The sequence below is a fragment of the Temnothorax curvispinosus genome, unplaced genomic scaffold (genome assembly GCF_003070985.1).
Source record: "Temnothorax curvispinosus isolate PA1 unplaced genomic scaffold, ASM307098v1 QBEX01001580.1, whole genome shotgun sequence".
In the NCBI taxonomy this organism is placed as follows: Eukaryota; Metazoa; Arthropoda; class Insecta; order Hymenoptera; family Formicidae; genus Temnothorax; species Temnothorax curvispinosus.
Window position 1 is genome coordinate 77,044 of NW_020211360.1, and position 19,491 is coordinate 96,534.

Here is a 19,491-nt window from a genome sequence, read left to right on the forward strand (position 1 = left end):
AACCTCAAAATACGATTTGAATCAATAAAGTCGCAATTTATCCAATTAACGGAAGAATGCGAGGCCGGCACAGAACGATTAGAGATCCGTTCGCTAATAGCAAAAGCCAACAAATCAGGCATTTGCGCCCATTAAGGCTAACTGCGTGAAAAAAAATTTGCATCGTCGCCAACCGGAGCAACCTTGAGTCGCTAATTAATTAATTGACTTTGCTTTCGATAGCGTCATCAATGTCTCCGCTTTTCCGGCGACCGATCCGTCGCGTCGCGTCGGTCGGCGACAAATGTTCACCGATCGTTCGACTCGCCAAATATGCGGGAACTAGGTGGAAAAAAAGAAGGAAAAAACTCCGAAAAATGCTGCGAGTGCGCAACGTCAGAGGACACCCGGTGCACACGCCCACGCTACCGGTGCGGTGGTACGTCAGTACGTCACACCGCGTCGAGTTTTATAAAGGTTACGCATTAATCACCTTGCGTTACGCGCCCATGCAGCTCTCCGGTTTCGCGCGCGGGCGCGAATGCATTCAAAACGGAGGCAGGTCGCGAATCGAGACAAAGGCGTGTTGCGCGGCGCGGCGCGCCTTCCTCGCGCCGGGAGAAATTCTTATTCACCGACGTGCATTCTGTGGTATTTTCGCGCGGATGACTAGATGTTTGCGTTTCCTCTTCGCAACCGCGTTATTATGCGCGAGATCTTAATCGGAACCTTTTTGATACCTGCGCTCTCTCTCTCTCTTTCTCTTTTTCTCTCTCTCTCTCTCTCTGCCTATGGAGGTTCATGTTGGTTCATGTCCCTTATAATTTATTTCTACGCAAACACCACGTCAGGAAAACTCTCTACCATTTTCTGTAAACACGAAAGCACTTGTCTTCAATACGATACCTATTTGCGTAATACATACTCTTTCAGAAAACTATTTAAAGAAAAGATACGTTATCACATGCTCGTCTTCTCTGGCCGCGGTCGAAAAAACAGTAATCTCGCCATAGAAATACCGGAAATCGAGCCGGTGATAATAATTCGCGAATGATCGAACACGCTCGATGAGGTATATTATCGGAAACAATTCAGCATTCGCGATATAGTATTTCTGGCACACTTCACGTGTCCTTTTGTTCAATTTAATGAACACACAGCCATCGGAAAAAATCCAAAGGAAAAAGATAATGTATATAATAGAAGGGATTACAAGGTTGGACAATAAGAAATAATAAGTGTTCGTACAATAATTAATTTGCACAGTACTTTTTCAGAAATGCACCGATCACGCTAGACGCTGCATAATGTTAGGAGCGACGTGTAATTTTCTAATGACCGAAGTCCTTTTGCTTCCCGCGCGATTTCGACATCGCGCGCGTCTTTGCCGCGTCCATTTCCTCTTTCATTCTTTTTTTTCCTCTTCTGCAACGCGAACGGCGCGATTCCTGAAGCGAATCGCACGATAAGGAGTGTATCGGCGGATCTTCACCCGAGAACTTTACCGTAGCCGGGCGCGCTCTACGCTCTGCGCAAAAGCGGGGAAATAAGGAAATTCCGTCGACGCGGTCTCTAATCGGCACGGTCGGCGCGGCCGGCGCGGCGTTCCTCCGCTTCGAATGTGGATTCCCGGCCGCCGGCCAGGTGGGTGTGAGAACAAAACCGTTAAGAATAATTCGAGAATCGCCTGGCAGCGAGCGGCATCGGCGTCGGCGGCACGATGCTCGCGCAAATTGCTAACGAACAATCGTAGCTGCCGTCCGCGCGAGGGTCCGTATTATAAACGTCAAACTTTACGGTCAGGCGCCTTCGGATTGCCGGGTGCCGCGGCAACGTTTTAAACCGGTCATTTTTCCAACAAGCCGACGGACGAACGTCCGTTTTCCCCCCCCGCGTTAAATATGAAGTCGTAAAAATTCTCACGATATCCATTACACCCGCCGTTTATTCGCCGCGCGCGAATCCAAGTACGTGAAAATACATTGCGTCATTTTACGTCGACTTGGGAATCTTTTATCTCGCGCCGCTATAATAGGTATGCTGGAAGGCTTTGCAGGTAATAACATTTTAAGCTGCATATTAGGAAACAAGTTTGCTAAAGCCATAATTCTTGTGAAGCTGAATGAGATTAGCTTTATGCAGTTTTTGCGAATTCGGATTTCTCGCGACTGCAACGCATTTGATAGCGGCGCTTTATTCAAGCGTCACAGCGTTGCGCGATATGTGATCGCATCCGGGATAGAATAGGCAAACGAATAGAACGCGTCTATTGTTTAGCGCTGCAGTTCGACGATTGCCAAGTCTTCCGTTAATTATCATGTAACTTATATTGTTTCGCGACATTTACGATCGATCCGGCGCCGCGGCCGCGAACAGCGCACACGCGCCCATTGGCGAGCTGGCAGATGGTGGATGGCCGATCGGGGGTCCGCGGCAAAGCTTACTAGTCACAACAATATGGCGCGATCCCCGCGTCCCAAGACCCGCGGTCTTCAGCCACCGAAGCTCTCTTCCAGTGGCTGACCGCGCTCAAGGTCCCATTCCCCCTTAATCGCCTTCCTTTTCGAGATCTTTCACTTGGTTCACTTCCAATCGAAGAGACGGCGATCTCTGACGCATACTTGCGTACTGACGTGCGCCTGTATGTACGTGCGCGATCGCAGAAGACGGCATTCCAGCCGTGCCGCCGGCCGCCAGCACGGGGCCTCCGTATAGTGCGTATAGTATAGTGACCCAAAGATAACAAATGTCACGCAGCCAACACCTATACAAATTCAACTGGATTGGCATCGATAGCTCTTTCTCTAAGGCAACACTTTCAAGAGTCTTTTCAAAGCTGAAATCTGTCCTGATCTGTCTCGGCAGATCTCACGTGGGCAGTTTATGGTTGTTGCAAACGGTTTCCTTCAATATTCCCTTGGGACAGAGTATCGTGATATCTGTCCACTTGAATTTATTCAACCATTAGTAAGTCGACGGCACAAATGTTTAAGATAGATCGATTTTGTGATTTTACGTCGCTTCGAGTATTGAGAGATAAGTAATGAAAAATAGCGATCCTTAATGTAACATGCCACTGTGCGTTCCCCACGTTCCAGATCTTCATCGCAATCCCGGTCCGGGACGAAGCGGCTCGGAAGATTCGTTTGCCTACGTCGCACAATTATGCGACTTAAAAATACACAAACGAAAAGCGCATTCCATAATTTCAACCGAACGCGCATTAACGACCGGCTCTTAAGGAGATCGACCTTTCCCAGGCAATCTGACGCCCGTTTCAATTTGCGATTGCAAAGGGCGATGATTAGTCTTGACCTCCCTGAGAGGAAGCTTTCGACGTTCGATCAATTAGTAGATATTGATACTGAATACTTTCTATTAAATGTTAATGCGCATAAATTCCAGGCAACATTTTATTCGGGCTAATCTCGGAGTCTTATAGAAAATTATTCGCTATTCAGAACTCGGTGGAACATTCGCGGATATGCATGTTTAAAAAAGACTACAATCGGATTATTAATACCGAATAACGGATCCGAATAAGATATTTGCAAGATCTTGAAACGCAAAGCATTGCAATATCTCATTTTGCATTTTGCTAAAATTTGTATTTCTTTATTATATAAATTTTACGATATAAATTTACATGCGTGTAAAAATTAATTCTCCTTGTTTCTTTGAAGAATGCGACACTCTCGAAACATTTCATTTCGACTTGAAATCTGCATTCGCGTATAAGGGAAACCGGGTCACGTTTTGTCACGTTCGCGAGCCGAAAGAATCGCATTCGATCTGACTCGCAAAGTACGCTTAATGCATCCGATCGGAGCGGGCTGCATTCCATCGCGCCAGCTCGAACGGTGCACGCAGTAAAACCGCCTAAAGATGACTCGCCCGGTTTCAAGATCGACCGGTATCAACGAATTTCACAAAGTGCGCGGTCGTTGAACGAAAGATTACGATCGGCACACACTTGAAATGGAAACCGGTCAGGAATTACGTTACGCGCATTTATTAGAAGCAAATAGGCATTGCCGTTCTACATACGACGGGTCGCGCGCTTATGAATCGCGCACGAACGCGCTCGAGAAAATCGATGTCGAAGAGCTAGATATTGTTATTCCGTTTAGCGAGATCGGCCGAGAGAAGGACGGACACTTGGTTGGTCTCGAGTCGGGTCGAGCCGCGCTTGAAAGGATCCACTATGTGTCCACGTAGGCATATCGGATGCAAGATCCGAGATCCGCGAGACGACATTCCGTTGCGGCAACCCGGAAGCGCTCCGCTCCGTGCACCAACGTCAATATAATTAGTTACGATGCATCATACTTAAGATGCAGATCGATCTGCGAAGTTGACGAACGAGCGAATTACTTCCACGCCACGAGAGAAGTTTTAATCGCTCGCTCGGATAATATATATAAATAAACGTGAAATTATATCTTCTTTCCGCGGTATATCTCGAGTGTTGATGACCGTTTGTGTAACATCCAGTTTACACGCCGCTTTATGCAAGCCGGTGTGAACCGTTCCCATAGTATTTCTGCCGCACGGCTATGAATCGCAATCATCGCGACAACGATTCACCGCGAAATTGTCAGGCAACGTTACGAATGATGAAGAAGTTGACTTTTCTAGTTTTCTGTTTCTCTTATTACTCTATACCATTTTATTAGGTTGGGGCAGAAATAATTGCGGGTTTTAATCTTCAACTTCAAATAATGAATATCTCAGCTCAATGAATGGTCTATGTTAAGTATTTGTGCAACTTCTCTAGTGGTTTTCAATGAATCCGCATTGATAATGGCTCTTAATTAATCATTAATTAATCAGACCTTTTACGAACCGCTTCATCTTCTATAAGCTTTCGCTACGGAATTTGTGGAACCAATGCTAAACTATACGTTCTTTGGTTGATATTACGCAGTTTCCGAAGCTTTATGATCCAATTTGATATCACATAAGAAAATCGTATAAATTTGTCTCTTTTCCATCTTTAATTTAATAGTTTACAATAACTTCATATACACTCTAGGAAGGATAGCACTGACATGAATGAATAAAGGAAAGTCGGAATTTTACAGTGATATATACTATATGTGATCACAATTAAACACAACTTTATATTGAAGTACAGTACCGAAATTAAAAATGATGGAAATTGTTTTTGCAATTATTTTTACACCAAACTATAATATTACCTCATTTTGTACGTACAGTTTGAAAATATCGCGATTATTTGAGTGTAGCTGCGATTCGACTTGTCGCTGACCCGACTGTGACCTGAGTTTTGCGAATCAAGTTGAGACGCTAAAACACAAATCCAAGAAACGAGCGCAGAATTTAACCCATCAAGGTCCGACGTCGGCGCTTTAGAGCGCGGTGCAGCGCGGCTTTGCTGAGCAATCAGGGCGAATTTTTATCCGGTTGTAACTCGCGTCGTTTGAGCAAATGCCACCACGCGATAAAAGCAGGTTTTCTTTCATTCCTCTTAAATAAAACGATAAAGATCGCAGCGCGACCCGATCTTATCGCAACCAGCAGCGGAACGCACGGAGATATTCATAAAAAGTTTCATAATGGACAGTCTTTCAATGAACATTACGACCACTCACATAACATGCTTTTTTGTTGCTAATCAAAAATGATTACTAGATAAACTAGATCCTAGTCTGTGATGTGTTGCCGAAATAGCTCTTGTTCTTGTCATTGAACTATAGGTATCGATCGTATCGACGAACAACTTTAAGTCATTGTACGAGAAGGAGTAGACCTTGACGAGCGTAAATCTAATATTATTATTGTCACGTTCGTCATTGTCCGGGATCCCGGTCTACTTCGCACGCTATTATAGGCATGCAAATATTTCCCCGAGTAGCGGTAACGCCGGTAACTCCTCACATGTCACATGTGTTTACAAATAATGGGAAAATGCAATGTCTAGCGTTAAATGTCTACTGAATGGATTTGAAAGCCCTTTCGACATCCGACCATGAGACTCACACTCGTTTTATGGAAATTTTTGATTTCGCAAAGAGAGCGAGACTTCCGCTTTTCGCTTCGCAGAAACGCTTAATGAATTCCAGCTGATATTACGCGATATTATGTTGCGTCACGTCCACGTATTAAAATATATAATCCAATACGTTGTTACGTAACATGATGACATTACGATGCGGTCAACGAATTTTTGGTATCTCTGCGCGCGTCGAACGGTACGCGCAATTTCCCCGTTAAATTCTCAAGAATAGTCTATAAACTTCTAAATCTGATAAAGTCACACTTCCGCGTCGGATTATACCTTCGTTCATATCGCACGGTGAAACAAGAAATAACCGAGCGTGGCGATGAGCTTTCGTTAAAGTGCGCTTCAGCTAGCTCTCTTTCACGTTTTACGACAAACCGAAACAGACGATCTTCGACTCGAGGAAATTTGAACCTGCACAAAGACCGGTTAACTTCTTTTTAGCCGCTCGATTTCCATGCCTTATGGCGATCCTCGTGGCGAAACGATCGACGCTCGAACGAGCAAAGGTCTTTTGTGAGATATACGCTAAACCGTTTACGCATTTTGTACGACGTGTCACGGTAAAAAAATGACTTCTACTTTCCTTTTTCGGAAACGCTTCGTATTCTGCAGAGTAACGTTAAGGATTCGGAACGCAAGCAAAACGTAATAAGATAAAATGACTTTTTCCTAAACCGGAAAGGCAACGCGGAAGTGTCGTACTCGGCTGGACAACGAAAATTCTCTGACGCAAAGGCGCAATCTGTCTTTGAGCAATTTGACTCGTATTGTGCGCGCGCGAGACTCCCCACGGATCACAAAACGATTTATCAACGTTTGATCTTCGATTTCGAAATGTACCGCACAGTGAAAAGAGACGGCCTTTTGTTTGGCAGAAATCGTACGTAGCGAGCATATTTCTAAATCGTTCCGACACAAATTTCACTCGTGTCAGGAATTCGATGGATAGATCGTCACTACGTCTCGTCATGCAATGTATCGAGTAATTATTCTCAATTATTGAATTATATATTCCAAAGTGGAATTATAATACTGCGCAAGAATAGAATTGAATTAATATTTGTAAATACAATGGCAATATTTTTATAACAATGTTTATGATCGCTATGTCGTCACGTAATGTATCCGGAAGTTACTCAATTATTAAATTATATATTCCAAAATGAAAGTACACTGCGCGAGAATAGAACTAAATTGAATTAATATTTATAAACACCATGGTAATATTTCTGTAACAATGTTTACGATATTATTCTGTGTGTCATTCGAGGCACGTATAAGATAAATATAGGATCATTAATGAATGGCCGCGAGAAATACAAAATATTTTCAACGAATCGTTACATACGACGAATCTCGTGTGCTGGCATATAACGGGCTAACACGAAAGTGTCGCGATTGTCTTCGAGATGAAATTTCGAAGAAGGTGACAGCGTCTGCGAGCAACGTACGCGTCGCATGAACGGCCAGTGCACCCGGGGTCAGCCGCCGTGTTAATTAACGACGAAATGCCGGGCTTCTCGCAATCTTGGCGAATTTATCGGAACAATTTACACGCGTGCGCGCATTTATGGTGCGCTATCGAGTTATCTCGAAGGTAACCTATCGGGAGTAAAGGCACCTCTCCTCGAGAGACCGGTAAGGAAGCGTCGTCTCCCGCACGGTGGAAAGGGATGCCCGGCGCGACGTCTCGAGCTGAGGCAGAAGGCGTTTGCCAGTCTCCCGTCGACTCTCAAATCAAAACGTTCTGAGAGGACTTTCACGTGTGCGTGCTCCGCCTCGCGTGTTAGGTATGCTCGCCATAATTCGCCTATGCTCGAATCGGGTGCTCCTCTTCGCGAATTCTGAGACCGTTTGAGTGTGACTCCTTCCTCGATTCGGCATACCTCCTCTTATGATTCTTTCGCAAATTCTACGGTTACGGTACGGAGTCTGTAAAGCTTCGAATAATTTTCCAAAGGACTTTCAGACCGCTGATGCCAAAATTACTATTTAGCCAATATCTGAGCACGAATTGGAGCATAAACCAGTTTGGAATTTGAAGAGCGTAACGAAGAAAGCTCTGCTCGGCTTTCATTTATTACGAATTCGAAAAAATATATATTCTTCGTGTTCGGTGTAGCGTAGATATATTTTTTCATGGTTCACCTAAGAAGTAATCGTTTACAGTGTTCCGTTTTCGAGCGCGAACATGTGCTTCTGTAACGAAGTGCGAAAGGTATAATCGGTCTGCGAAGCTTGAGGAGGACTATATAGCACGAACTGTATATAGAGATTTTGACCACGCAGCGAAAGGAAAATATTTGCTTCTCGGAACGGTAAGATATATTTACGAACATTTGTCGATTCAATTTAATTGCGAACCCACTGTGTTAACACTATCGCAAATTTACAATTAAGTCTACTTTTTCCTCTATTCCGCGAACAATGCTCGATTGGTTACACGAAGGATGCGGAAAAGTTTCGCTAAGCGTATCTCCTGTCGCGGCGTATACAAGAAAAGCGCTCTAATGCCGAAGGAAGGCCGATTTTACGGCGCTAATAGAACCAGGTTGATTCGCGAAGCGCCTCGACTCCGAACGTTCATTAGACCGTAGCGCAATGAGGTAACAATTGATCTTCGTGAATCGCTTAAAAAAAAAACGAGGCACGATCTCAGTTAATGTCAGCGGTGAATTATACTGTCTTTAAATAGGCTAAACATGTCGTTTTCATGCAGATTTCAAAACCGAATTTTAAATTCCGATTCGCTGCAACCAGGTGCAAGCGGTAGTTTCCTACGTATTTTGCGATTAAATTGCAATCAATTCTTGGTTTAATCGCGCGGTAATAACGTAACCGCCGTTTAACGGTTCAGATAAAAACCGTCGCCGCACCGGATCTCCTCCGATTTGACAGATGAGTGCACATTGATCGAACATGCGCGAAATAAATAATTGTTCAAAAGATTTAAATTGTTTATAATCTTATATAAATAATCTTATATTTATAATATTATTGTATCGGGCTTAATAACTATGTCAATGTATAACTTTGATAACACAGCATTGATTGCGGTAACAAATTTAAAAAAGAGCAACACATTCACAAACAAGTTTAACGAAATATAAAATATTAGACATTCTGGCAGTGTATCGTAGTTTCCTGCAGATAAAAAAAGATTCCCTCCCGGATCGGGCCGGATATTTCTCGGTTCAAAGAATCTAAAAAAATCTTGAAGGGTGAAGAAACCTTCTTTCCTCTAATACATTCGTCTCTATAATCATTTAAACGTTTAAATATTACTATGATTGATAGAAATGAACGCTAGTTCTCATTGAAATCTCATAATTATCGCATTGAAATATTTTCACACGGTTGTATCTCCAGCTTAAGATGAAATAGAATGAAATTTATATCCGGCGTCGACCTCGAAGACTCACTTTCACTAGTCGCCACCCACAGAAAAATGCAGCAGCTGTTACGCATACGCCGTGATATTTTCTGAACCTCGAGGGTAAAGCACGCTAAGGGCTCCATAAGAGGCAGCTGCAGGCGTCGCGGATGGACTACACCTGCCTAAATGTGTATTTGTCGACTCGTTCAGTTTTTTTTTCTTTCAGCGATCACGTTTAGGCTCAGTTGCGCTCAAATAAGACTGCGAAACGTGCCGCCGCGCCGTTTAAAATCATTCCAAAAATGGGGCAATCAGTTGGACCTTCCTATTAGAAAACCTGTTTCTTATGTGAATGATATAGATCTCGTATATCCTGTATATCCGAATTGAGAGGAACAACGCGATACCTACATTTATTAAGACCTGGGCCCGTATTCATAGTCGGAACTTATTTTCAAGTCCACCAAGTTAGATCTTAAGATGAACCAATCACATTGAAATAAGAACCGACTATGAATACCGGCCCTAAAGAATAATTTTATAATATCCCCATTTAATTTTTCCGCGAACGTTCAATTATCGTTTACTTAAAGCGAACGTCTTTCTTACGATATTGCGCTATGATTTTTCGAGCGACAGCCGGCAAGTGCGCGCATACGTCATTCACGCGGCGGAAAAGAGATAAAAGAGACGACGGGTCTCTCGCTCATCAGAAAGCACAATTAGCTCATTCATCGTCCGCCGTCTCTAGTGTCAGCGTACGCTAGCGAGCGTATACGTATTTAAACGTGTGCACGGCCGACACAATCGTGCACGAAGAGTACGAGAGCCCGGTGAAGTTGGTTTATCGGTGCAGGCGCCAAGTAGTCAGTCACTGTGACTCGCAAGATACATTCTGTTAGACCATGCCGCGGCGTTCAAGAGAGTTTATTATTACACTAACAGCGCGCCTTATACATCGCGTGCATCGCGGAGATACACGTGTAGGTATTCGCGAAGACGGCGGAAGATCGCCGCGTGTAGAAGACATGCGCGGGCCGGCTCTTCTTCTTAGATACATCGTTTGCGGTTTCTGTACTTAGCTAAAATAAACATACGCCATAACGAAATAAAAAGAAGACGGCGAAGCGATTTGAAAAATGCGCGCTCGTACGTCGACACCGCAACGGGGGGCTGTCGTTGAGATTTCCTCTCTCGAGATGCGCTACCAGAAATAGGATATCTCGATCGGACGGTAAAACCGTCGTTTCCACCTCGGCAATTTCATCGGTTATTTTTATTTGAGATCATTTTTGGGGTCTAAAAAGGGCGAGCAGCCCGCGGCGTCGCGGCATCGAAAACCGGCCTGGACACATCAATCAGGCGAACTTCATCGCTCCGCGTGGACGCGCGCGCGGGGATGCGAGAGGCTCGATCGCAGCCGCGGGGCTAAATTCCCGAATGCAACGCGTAATTCACTAGGTCGAGGTCGTTACTTAATCGAAATCGATGCACCTTTCAATCGTTTACATTCGTTACGTGGCCTTAGAATAAAATGAGATACAATGCGAATTATATGATGCGATCCAGAAATAGCTTACCGCTCTGAGATATCTCTAAAAAATATATGCAATACGAAAAAAAAATGGCGATAAAAATATTTTAGAAGAATACTTGAAATTGTTTTTAGAACGATAAAAGTTAAAATTCTATTTATATTAGCTGTTTTGTACGGGTTGCGATATGAAATACACTTGTTCTACCAATTAATCAGTTAAGTGTTGAGATTCTTCAACAAGAGATTATCCAGACCCATGAGAGAAATCTCGACGTAAAGCTTGACGATGCGAGCACAGTTATTTCGTTCGCGAAGAAATTAAAAGCGCTGATAAGAGTTAATAAAGCACGCGTTCTTTCGCCATGTGCAACGTGTCTTCCCACCTCACCGACACGTCACGCGAGCGCGAGAATGGATACGCCTATTATCGCGAGATTAGAGCAATTTATAGTATCGTCTGAGAGTAGCGACCCACACGGCGAATACCGCACTTCCGGCCGAGCGCATATTATATAGCGATTTCGTTTGGTTATTCTTGACGCCACTCCACATTTCAAAACGAAACCACGCTAAAGAGAATGTAGAAGGCGAAGAGACGATTCTCGACGCTTGGTCAATAAATTCGTGAGAAAAAAGAAACTGAACGTTTCCCCTGAAAATAATATTCCGAGAAAAACATCGTCGGGGACGAGCGGACAACGTTAATAATTTACAATGTTCCCGGGGCTCGTGGGCATAACCACGGGTGACTATAGGGTCTGAATGTATTTCCCGATAAACTCCCCTGCTCACCTACGCTACCGCTGTTGGCACGCCAAGTAACGTTAAACGCGTTTATTCCGCCGATACACGTCGCGGGCCAGGGCCCGCGCGCGCGGACCCGCTTCTTTCTCTCGCCTCCTCTCTGCTCGCCACAATGCTGTTTTCAGTGGCAGGCCTCAATTTGCCGTAATTATTATGTTTATCTTCCTCATTCACTTAAGTCCGCACACCGACTTCGACGATCCGGTCCTTCGTGTCCCGGTCGTTCGGCGCGGCAACACCGAAACGCCGCGCGCCGGCCGCTGTAAACGCCAGGTATCGTCGTGCCTTCTTTCACGTGCGATTTACAGCACAGATATTGACACTTTTTTTTGTTCGTTTGATAGAATTGAAATTCTCCACCCATCAGTTAGAACTGTAATTGTGAAAGATTTATCGTTTCTACATTAAAAAAAAAAAAAAAATGAAAAAGACGGAGCCTATTTTTTAAAAGAACATTATAGGAGTCGCTCTCGTAATTATTCGCCGCGATAATCAGAAAGAAAAATTTCAGATTCAATGCCGACGAGTGAAACGTTCGTCTATGCATGTGCACAATCGGCTGTCCGCGTTCGCGAGCGCTATATGCGTGGCCGCGCGGCCACGCGCCAATCATTACATCCTGGAAGGGGTGGGTCTACCACCGATCCACTATGTCAAATCCAATTTGCGTGATCCTTTCCCTCGGAAACGACACGAAATCCTCGTCACGCCCGGCAATTTGCAGCGCTCGGCTCGGCGCGGGGCTCGGCGCGGCGTGCCGACTGCACTTTCGACGAGCGTGAGAAGCGAGTGTCGGAATGTTGCACCTATGAAGAAAATAACACGACTTAGCGCGCTTCTCGATCACCACGGCTAGACACGGCCGCGTGTACAGAACACGCATTAAACCGTTTTATAAAATCCACCTCGGGCGTTACAACTTTATCCGATCGCGCGCTCTGGAAATATTCCTCTCTCTCGCCGGCTTGCGCGATCGCGCGCGATGCTGCAGAGCGCAAGGATGCTCGTGTAGTAAACGTCTGGTTCCTTACGTGCGCTCCATGTATATAGCCACGCGCCGATCATTACGCTCGCGAGAAGGCGGTAACTACCGCCGTCGATCCAGTTTGTCAAACGCAATTTGCGTGATCCTGCCTCGCCGCGGAAACGACACGCGGAATCGACTCGGCAACACGCTCGATAATTTACGGTTTTTGTATATACGCGACCTTGGCGTGGCGCGTGCGATAATGAAAGCAGCGCGATTACGACTGACGCGACCTTTTTATTTTCCGAAGGCGATTAGATTAAATAGGATGGGACGATGTACTCGTACTTTGAACGAGCGTTCGGACAGGAGAAATCGTTTCCCGCTGTGTCATCGTCCGACATATCTTCTGTAAAGATGGATGTTTAGATTGTGGATCGAATTGTATGCAGTGCCTCATGGATTTCTCCAAGTCGAAAAAAAACTTGAGGACTTTTCTTGGTACGACTGGCCCTTGACTTCTCGGTACCGCGACGTTGGTGCATTCACCACGTCCCGTCCGTCGGTTCGGCCGAGGCCGGAGTTAGCACGAATGGATTGTTTCTGCGGCCGAGCGAAGGCCTTTAGGAAAGTGTAAAGAGCGTCTAAAGCGGGAAGGAGAGAACAAGAAGGGCAGGAGGAGAAAAGAGAGAGAGAGAGAGAGAGAGAGAGAGAGAGAGAAGGAGTGACAAAGTAACTCTGGCGAGCCGGATGGGACGTAAGGAAGAGAGAAAGAACGAGGATGGAGCGAAAGATGAGAGCGTAGGGAGAAGAAAGGAGGAAAAGGTTGGCGAGGAGAGAAGAGAGATGGTGGAGGAGAGAAGGACGGTTCAAGGAGTTAAGAAGAAGAAGAAGAAGAAGAAGTTAAGATGGTCCAGCGCAGGCAGCATCACCACACCGCAGCCGGAGGTGATGACCTGCTCAAGGCCACCCGCTCCCAACCTCTCGGACCGAGGAGGGGAACCACTCTTCTTATTTTTCCTTACTCCCTTTTCTCTCTTTCAGCTCCTTACAGCTCCTCGATCTCTCTCGTTCCTTCTGCTTCCTTCCTTCTGCCTCTCTCTCCTTTTCGCTCGCTCAGTTTCCGTGCATCTGCCTTTCTTGGGCTCGCTGAACTTTGCATGGTCCTTTCTCTCCTCCCTTCTGTATCTATCTCGCCCTCTCCTTTCTATCGTTCTTCGTATATTTCTGGATTTGTCCGATAACTCGGAAAATAATTGACTATTGCGAAAAATATTACGGAGATGTAGAAAGTAATCCAAAGACCGCACGCTGTTAACTTTGGATTTTTCAGCTTGAAATTAATTACGTCTAAATGTACATTGGATAAAAGGCCATCGTGTATCACAAGTTTCAGTTCACGATCTTTCTAATTTTGAATACTTGTGTTTTTTAACAATGCTGTGTTTTTAATGCACATTTTTCATTCGGTGGCTAGTAACAGTAGTAACAAATGGTCATGCGCGACATTCTTTAAAGTAAATCCACATTAGGATGTCAACGAAGACGATTCGAGTAAAACTCACGATGAGTTTAAGCTCGTATGAACAGAAGAAAAATCGACCACAATACAAGAAGTCGTAAAACGACTGAGATCGCGCGACTAATCCGCTTGCCGCCGCGATAGTGTTCACCGACGAAGAATGCAATGCATCGTCGACGCAATGCAAAAAAAATCAGGTTTTCCTAACTGTTCAATTCAACCGGCGACTTTTCACAAATGCGATCACTCGAGCATGCGAGATATGCATGCGCAAATTACAGCTCTTGCAGAATTTCAAATCAAATAAAGTTTCCTATATTAGTTACAATAAAAATTGATTATAGGACGAAATTATTATTTTGGAGATAAAGAGTCGTGTCATCGAAATTTTTGATGAAAACGCTTTATGTGTTATATGAAAAAAAAAATTTCTTTTATGAGAACTTCGCACTTTGGTGTACATTCACAGTTTGGTGTATCTGGTATTTAATAAGCGCGGGTCAACTGGAGTCAACGGGGTGCAGCTGTGTTTACCGACGCAAACTATTACCTCGATTCATTATCAGTGACCTCTTTATGCACGTCTCTTATTTCGTAGGAGTCCTCTGTGTCGCCCGCCGTTCAACTTTTCTTAATTGAAATATCATCCATATAGAAATGTCCTACCGGTTGCACAATTGCAAACGCGTTTATAAAAATATATTTCACAAATACGACTCGAAGATACGCGTGATTTAAAAAAATACAAATTATTATGCATTTTAATCTGATTCTTTTCTTCACTTGTCGCCTTCGGGCAATCGGTTACTTTCGTTATTTCGACAGAATGACAGTGATTTCTCGCACGGTCGTAGCTACGGGGCCAGTGAACGAAGTTATACCCTTTCGCGCGCAGACATGCTATGCTTAAAGGTTGATACGATAATGGTTAGACACACCGTGTACAATAAATAAATAGTACGCGCATTTGTTGCAGCGCGAGATGACGAAGCGAACCTCGTGAGCAGGATTGCAGAATACACGGAGGAGAGAAGCAAGAACCCGAACAAAGGTAGAGAAATATAGAAATTATTATTAAAGATCTATAAAATGTTAAAGATTTATGAAACGAGCTTAAATGGTAAAAACGCGCAATTTTTTGTTTGCGATCGGCGAACAATGCGGGACCGCAAAAACTAGAATCAAGCGTATTACTTTCCTGAACGATCTTATCGCGGGGACATTAAGGTATGACTCGACAATTTCGACAATACTATTGCGTCTATGTGCAGTGGGGCTGTAGATTGTATTCACGGTCTCAGGTAACGAATATTCCGGATTACGGCGTCGTGTCCGAAGTCACTCCTTCGCGAAATGAAGCGAAAATGTCAGGCGGACATGCGACGTACGGTCAGCGTACCGGATCGGCCTGATCGATAACAATAGATATTATTAAGCCACATGAATACTTTGCAGTTTACGCCGATCTCTCGTCCTTCGGCACGGTGAAAGTCCGCCAGGAATTCGCCCTCGATCGTGTTGCGAACTTCACATTGAGATCCTCCTGACATGTCACGATCTCGCTCGAGAAACCAGTAACGCTGAATAACGAACACCTCACGTTGCCTTGTAAAATAGCAACGAGCAACGCCGATCGTGCAGCCGTTGCCTACCCCAAGTCACGATTTTTAATCAGAATAGAAAGAAATGCTTAAAATTTGTAATTTACAGCCTAAAATCGAATAGTCAACAAAGTTATCCCGATATGCTAAAATGCTGACTGCTGCTTTTACAAGAAGAAATTAAGAAAAAATTAAGAGTGGTCCTTATATAATGCGCGCGACGATGGAAAGATTAAAGTGCGACAGGAAATTGAGGCATCTTAATCATGCATTTTTTTCCGATATATACATTTAAAAGCGTTTGTTAGCGTAGCCGCTATAGACTCGTGGAGAATCGTGGATAATAACAAATGCCTCTCTCTCCTTGTCTTTTATCTTCGCAGGTACGCAGATACGTATCCGCGTAGTTTTGTCCCGACACGCGGTAGTTCCGCGAGTAGATGCAACGAACGGTCGCTATCAGTCTTTTACCTTTTTTCCGTAAAAAATTAATTGGATAGGATTCTCGCGGAGTGATTCGCTTCCTACTCGTTTTACAGCCCGCTCCCACGACGCAGGCACGAGCGAATGTCGGCGATGGTAAGCGTCATCGGCCTCTCGAAGCACGTACACATCGGGCCCGCCACGTTTAATGCCAATGTTTCCGCATTCTGGAATCTTATTTCTGAACGGGGAATATTCGCTGTCTAGCCGGTGCGGTGGCAAAAATGTATTGCCGACTGCTCATGCCGTGTCAAATCCTCTCGGTGAAACCGCGCGCGAACATCAGCCGGACGCACTGCGCCGCGCCGCACCGTGTCGAGATTTTATGGTCCGCATACATACTCGGATGCATATACGCCGGGTAGTCCGAGATTCGTTCGAGAGGATTGCCGATTTTATCGTAGATAGATATCGCAGATAGAATTAATCGTCATCGCGATGCGGCACTTCCGCGATGTAAAATTTTATTTCTGTCCACGAAACGTCGGGCTGGCACCTATAACGGCGAAAATATGACGCCAAACTCGTTTGAGTCTTTCAGCATTACGTTAGAAACTGGAGATTTCGCTCTTGTGGATCAAATAGAAAAGGAATATTCCTGAAATTCCGACCGATTTCTCTCATGCTTCCGATGAGAGGTTCAAGCACGTTGGGAAATATATAGCTCTCTCTCGGTATCCCTTCTTACGAAATGTGGGAATTAATCCGCGACATTCGGGACGTTAAATGAATCTCTCGCGATATGACACTTCTCACTTCCGCGCGAGAGTGTCAGAAGTTAAATGTGATAAATGGACACTATGCCCGTGTCGGCACGATGTAACGCGAGTCCACGTCTTATTTAAGGAACTTTTAAGCATTCGCGACAGCGCTAATATCATGGAAAAGGTAGAAAGGTAGAAAGGTGATGTAACGCGTGAATCAGAGTGTGAGATTACCGAGCAAAACCATTAGATTTCACAACCAGAATCGGCCGCATCGACTGTCCTTTTATTCAAGTTCGTCTTTCGGACGACACAGCGCGCCGTGGGGCCGAATGAAACTTCGTGTTTCAAAAAGGCTGTATACTGCAGTCTCGAAATTTGACCGATTTCGATACTTTTTTTTTAATAAAGCTAGTAAAATTTCGAACTTTGTCGAGTTAAATTTTTGTCTTTTATTTCCATTTTTTTAATCAGACATAAATAAGTAAACAGTAGATATCTCCTCTAATTTAATTAGGCGGATATTGATATTGAACTTAATTATTTAAACCTTGATTAAGCTTGAAAAAACCTTATTGACCAGATTGATATAGTCTCATTAAATCTTACCTTATCTTAACAAACAAGATTAATTAAAATAGTACAAAAGGCTCAAGAGGCACGCAATAAAGTTTTTAAACATTTTAGAGAATTTAATACACGAAAACATAACGGATTGGTAACAAATGAAGACATTACAAGTATAAGCTTTTGATCTCTTCAGATCATTTCGCACTGACAATGAGTGGAAGCATTCTCCAACTCCGATATACGCGGAAGCTCAAAATTTGTTAATTACTTAAACTTTATTAACAATAATTAACAATATCCTTATTAACAATAATTAATAAAAAATTGTTTAAATAATAGAATTTAATCTTACTTCGTTCAATAGTTCTTATCTACTAAAATTAGGTATTATTTCAATTAAGCTTATTTATTAAAATAAGGTAAAATTTAGTGAGACTAATAAGTAAGGTTTTTTCAAGCCTAATCAGGGTTTGAATATTTAAGTTCAATATCAATATCTGTCTGATGTTAAATTAGATGATATCTACTTTGATTATAAAAACTTTCTGAATTAATAAAGAAGGGAAGTAAAACAAAAATCTGAGTCGACAAAGTTGTTCGAAATTTTATTAACTTTTATTTAAAAAAAGAACCATCGAAATCGGTTCAAAAGGACCCCGCACAAAACCAATGGAAAAGTGGCCCCAGTCAAATTGGCTGAAGTTTTAGTACGATGAAGTTCAGACTGTCCTAATCAAAAGTCTCAATGGCTGCAAATTCAGAAAATGCCCAGTTTCCGAGATACTTGGTCTTAAACTGTTGAAATCGACGATGACGGTTCACGAATGAAAAGTCCTATTTTTAAAACTTTATGAATATATTAAATGCATGTATATTTTCACAAACATGCCGACCATCCTAAAACTGTCTGACACATATCAGAAGAACCTTCAGACGTGTTGCAAAGCTTTGAAAACAGGGCTTTTTTATACGTGAACCGTCATCGTCGATTTCAACACTTTGAGACCAAGTATCTTGGAAACTGGTCATTTTCTGAACTTGCAGCCATTGAGACTTTTGATCAGGACTTTTCCATTGGTTTTGTGCGGGAGATCCTTTCGAGACTGTAGCCTTTTTTGAAACATGAATTTTCATTTGGACCCACTGTGTGGCGGCGGTTGGTACAGATTATCTAATATCTGCACGGTATTACGCGTTGAATGCTATTGAACATTTCTTCTCGTGTAATTTTGTGAGTGCTTGTTGAACGCGAGCGAACTCGTGTGTACAAAAAATCAAATTGCAAAAATTAGAATGTTACGCGGAATATAATTACGAATTGCGAAGCTGTTACTGATACGAATAATCTGTACAAGATTGGGGGGAATTCACAACCCAAAATTTTGTACACCAATGCCGATTTTTGGCATTGCTGTAAAACACTGCCGACATTTTCGTACACTGCCGACAATGCTTAGTCAATACCTATAATGCCGTCAATCCTATATATAAATAATATAAAATTAAGGCAATGCCATGCAATTATGAACACTGTCGCGTACTGCCCATTATTATACGTCAATGCCACCTCTATCAAGTTAACCCCCCCACTATTGCAAAAAAATCCGCACTTATTAAAAAATTTAGTGCTATTTATGTGCTGTTGCTCTAGTCCGGATTTTGTTGCTCAAGCCGTTTAGCAGGAAACGGCGATCGAAATGGGGGGGGGGGCAGCTTGTCGTCATAATAAAAAACCTATATAGAGTGCTCAAATCCAAAAAACAAATACACCAGAATTTGTTGCTTTTTTGTTGCTCCAAGATAGCGTGAAAACATTTTTGAAATATAACGTTTTTTTAGAAAATACGGTAGGGGAGACCGGGGCTAACTCGACACCGGGGCAAACTTGACACTAGGCTTTTTGGCAATTTAAATCTATCG

The 19,491-nt window shown here is 43.5% G+C and overlaps 1 protein-coding gene across 1 annotated transcript in view; it reads left to right on the top strand.

Annotated features, from left to right (window-relative positions):
* The window catches only part of LOC112466573, a 41,007-nt gene that overhangs the window by 10,292 nt on the left and 11,224 nt on the right, over nucleotides 1-19,491 (top strand). Inside the window, exon 6 of the mRNA XM_025034734.1 lies at nucleotides 15,190-15,264. Coding sequence (XP_024890502.1) covers nucleotides 15,190-15,264 — 75 coding nt within the window. The remainder of the gene's footprint in view (nucleotides 1-15,189; nucleotides 15,265-19,491) is intronic.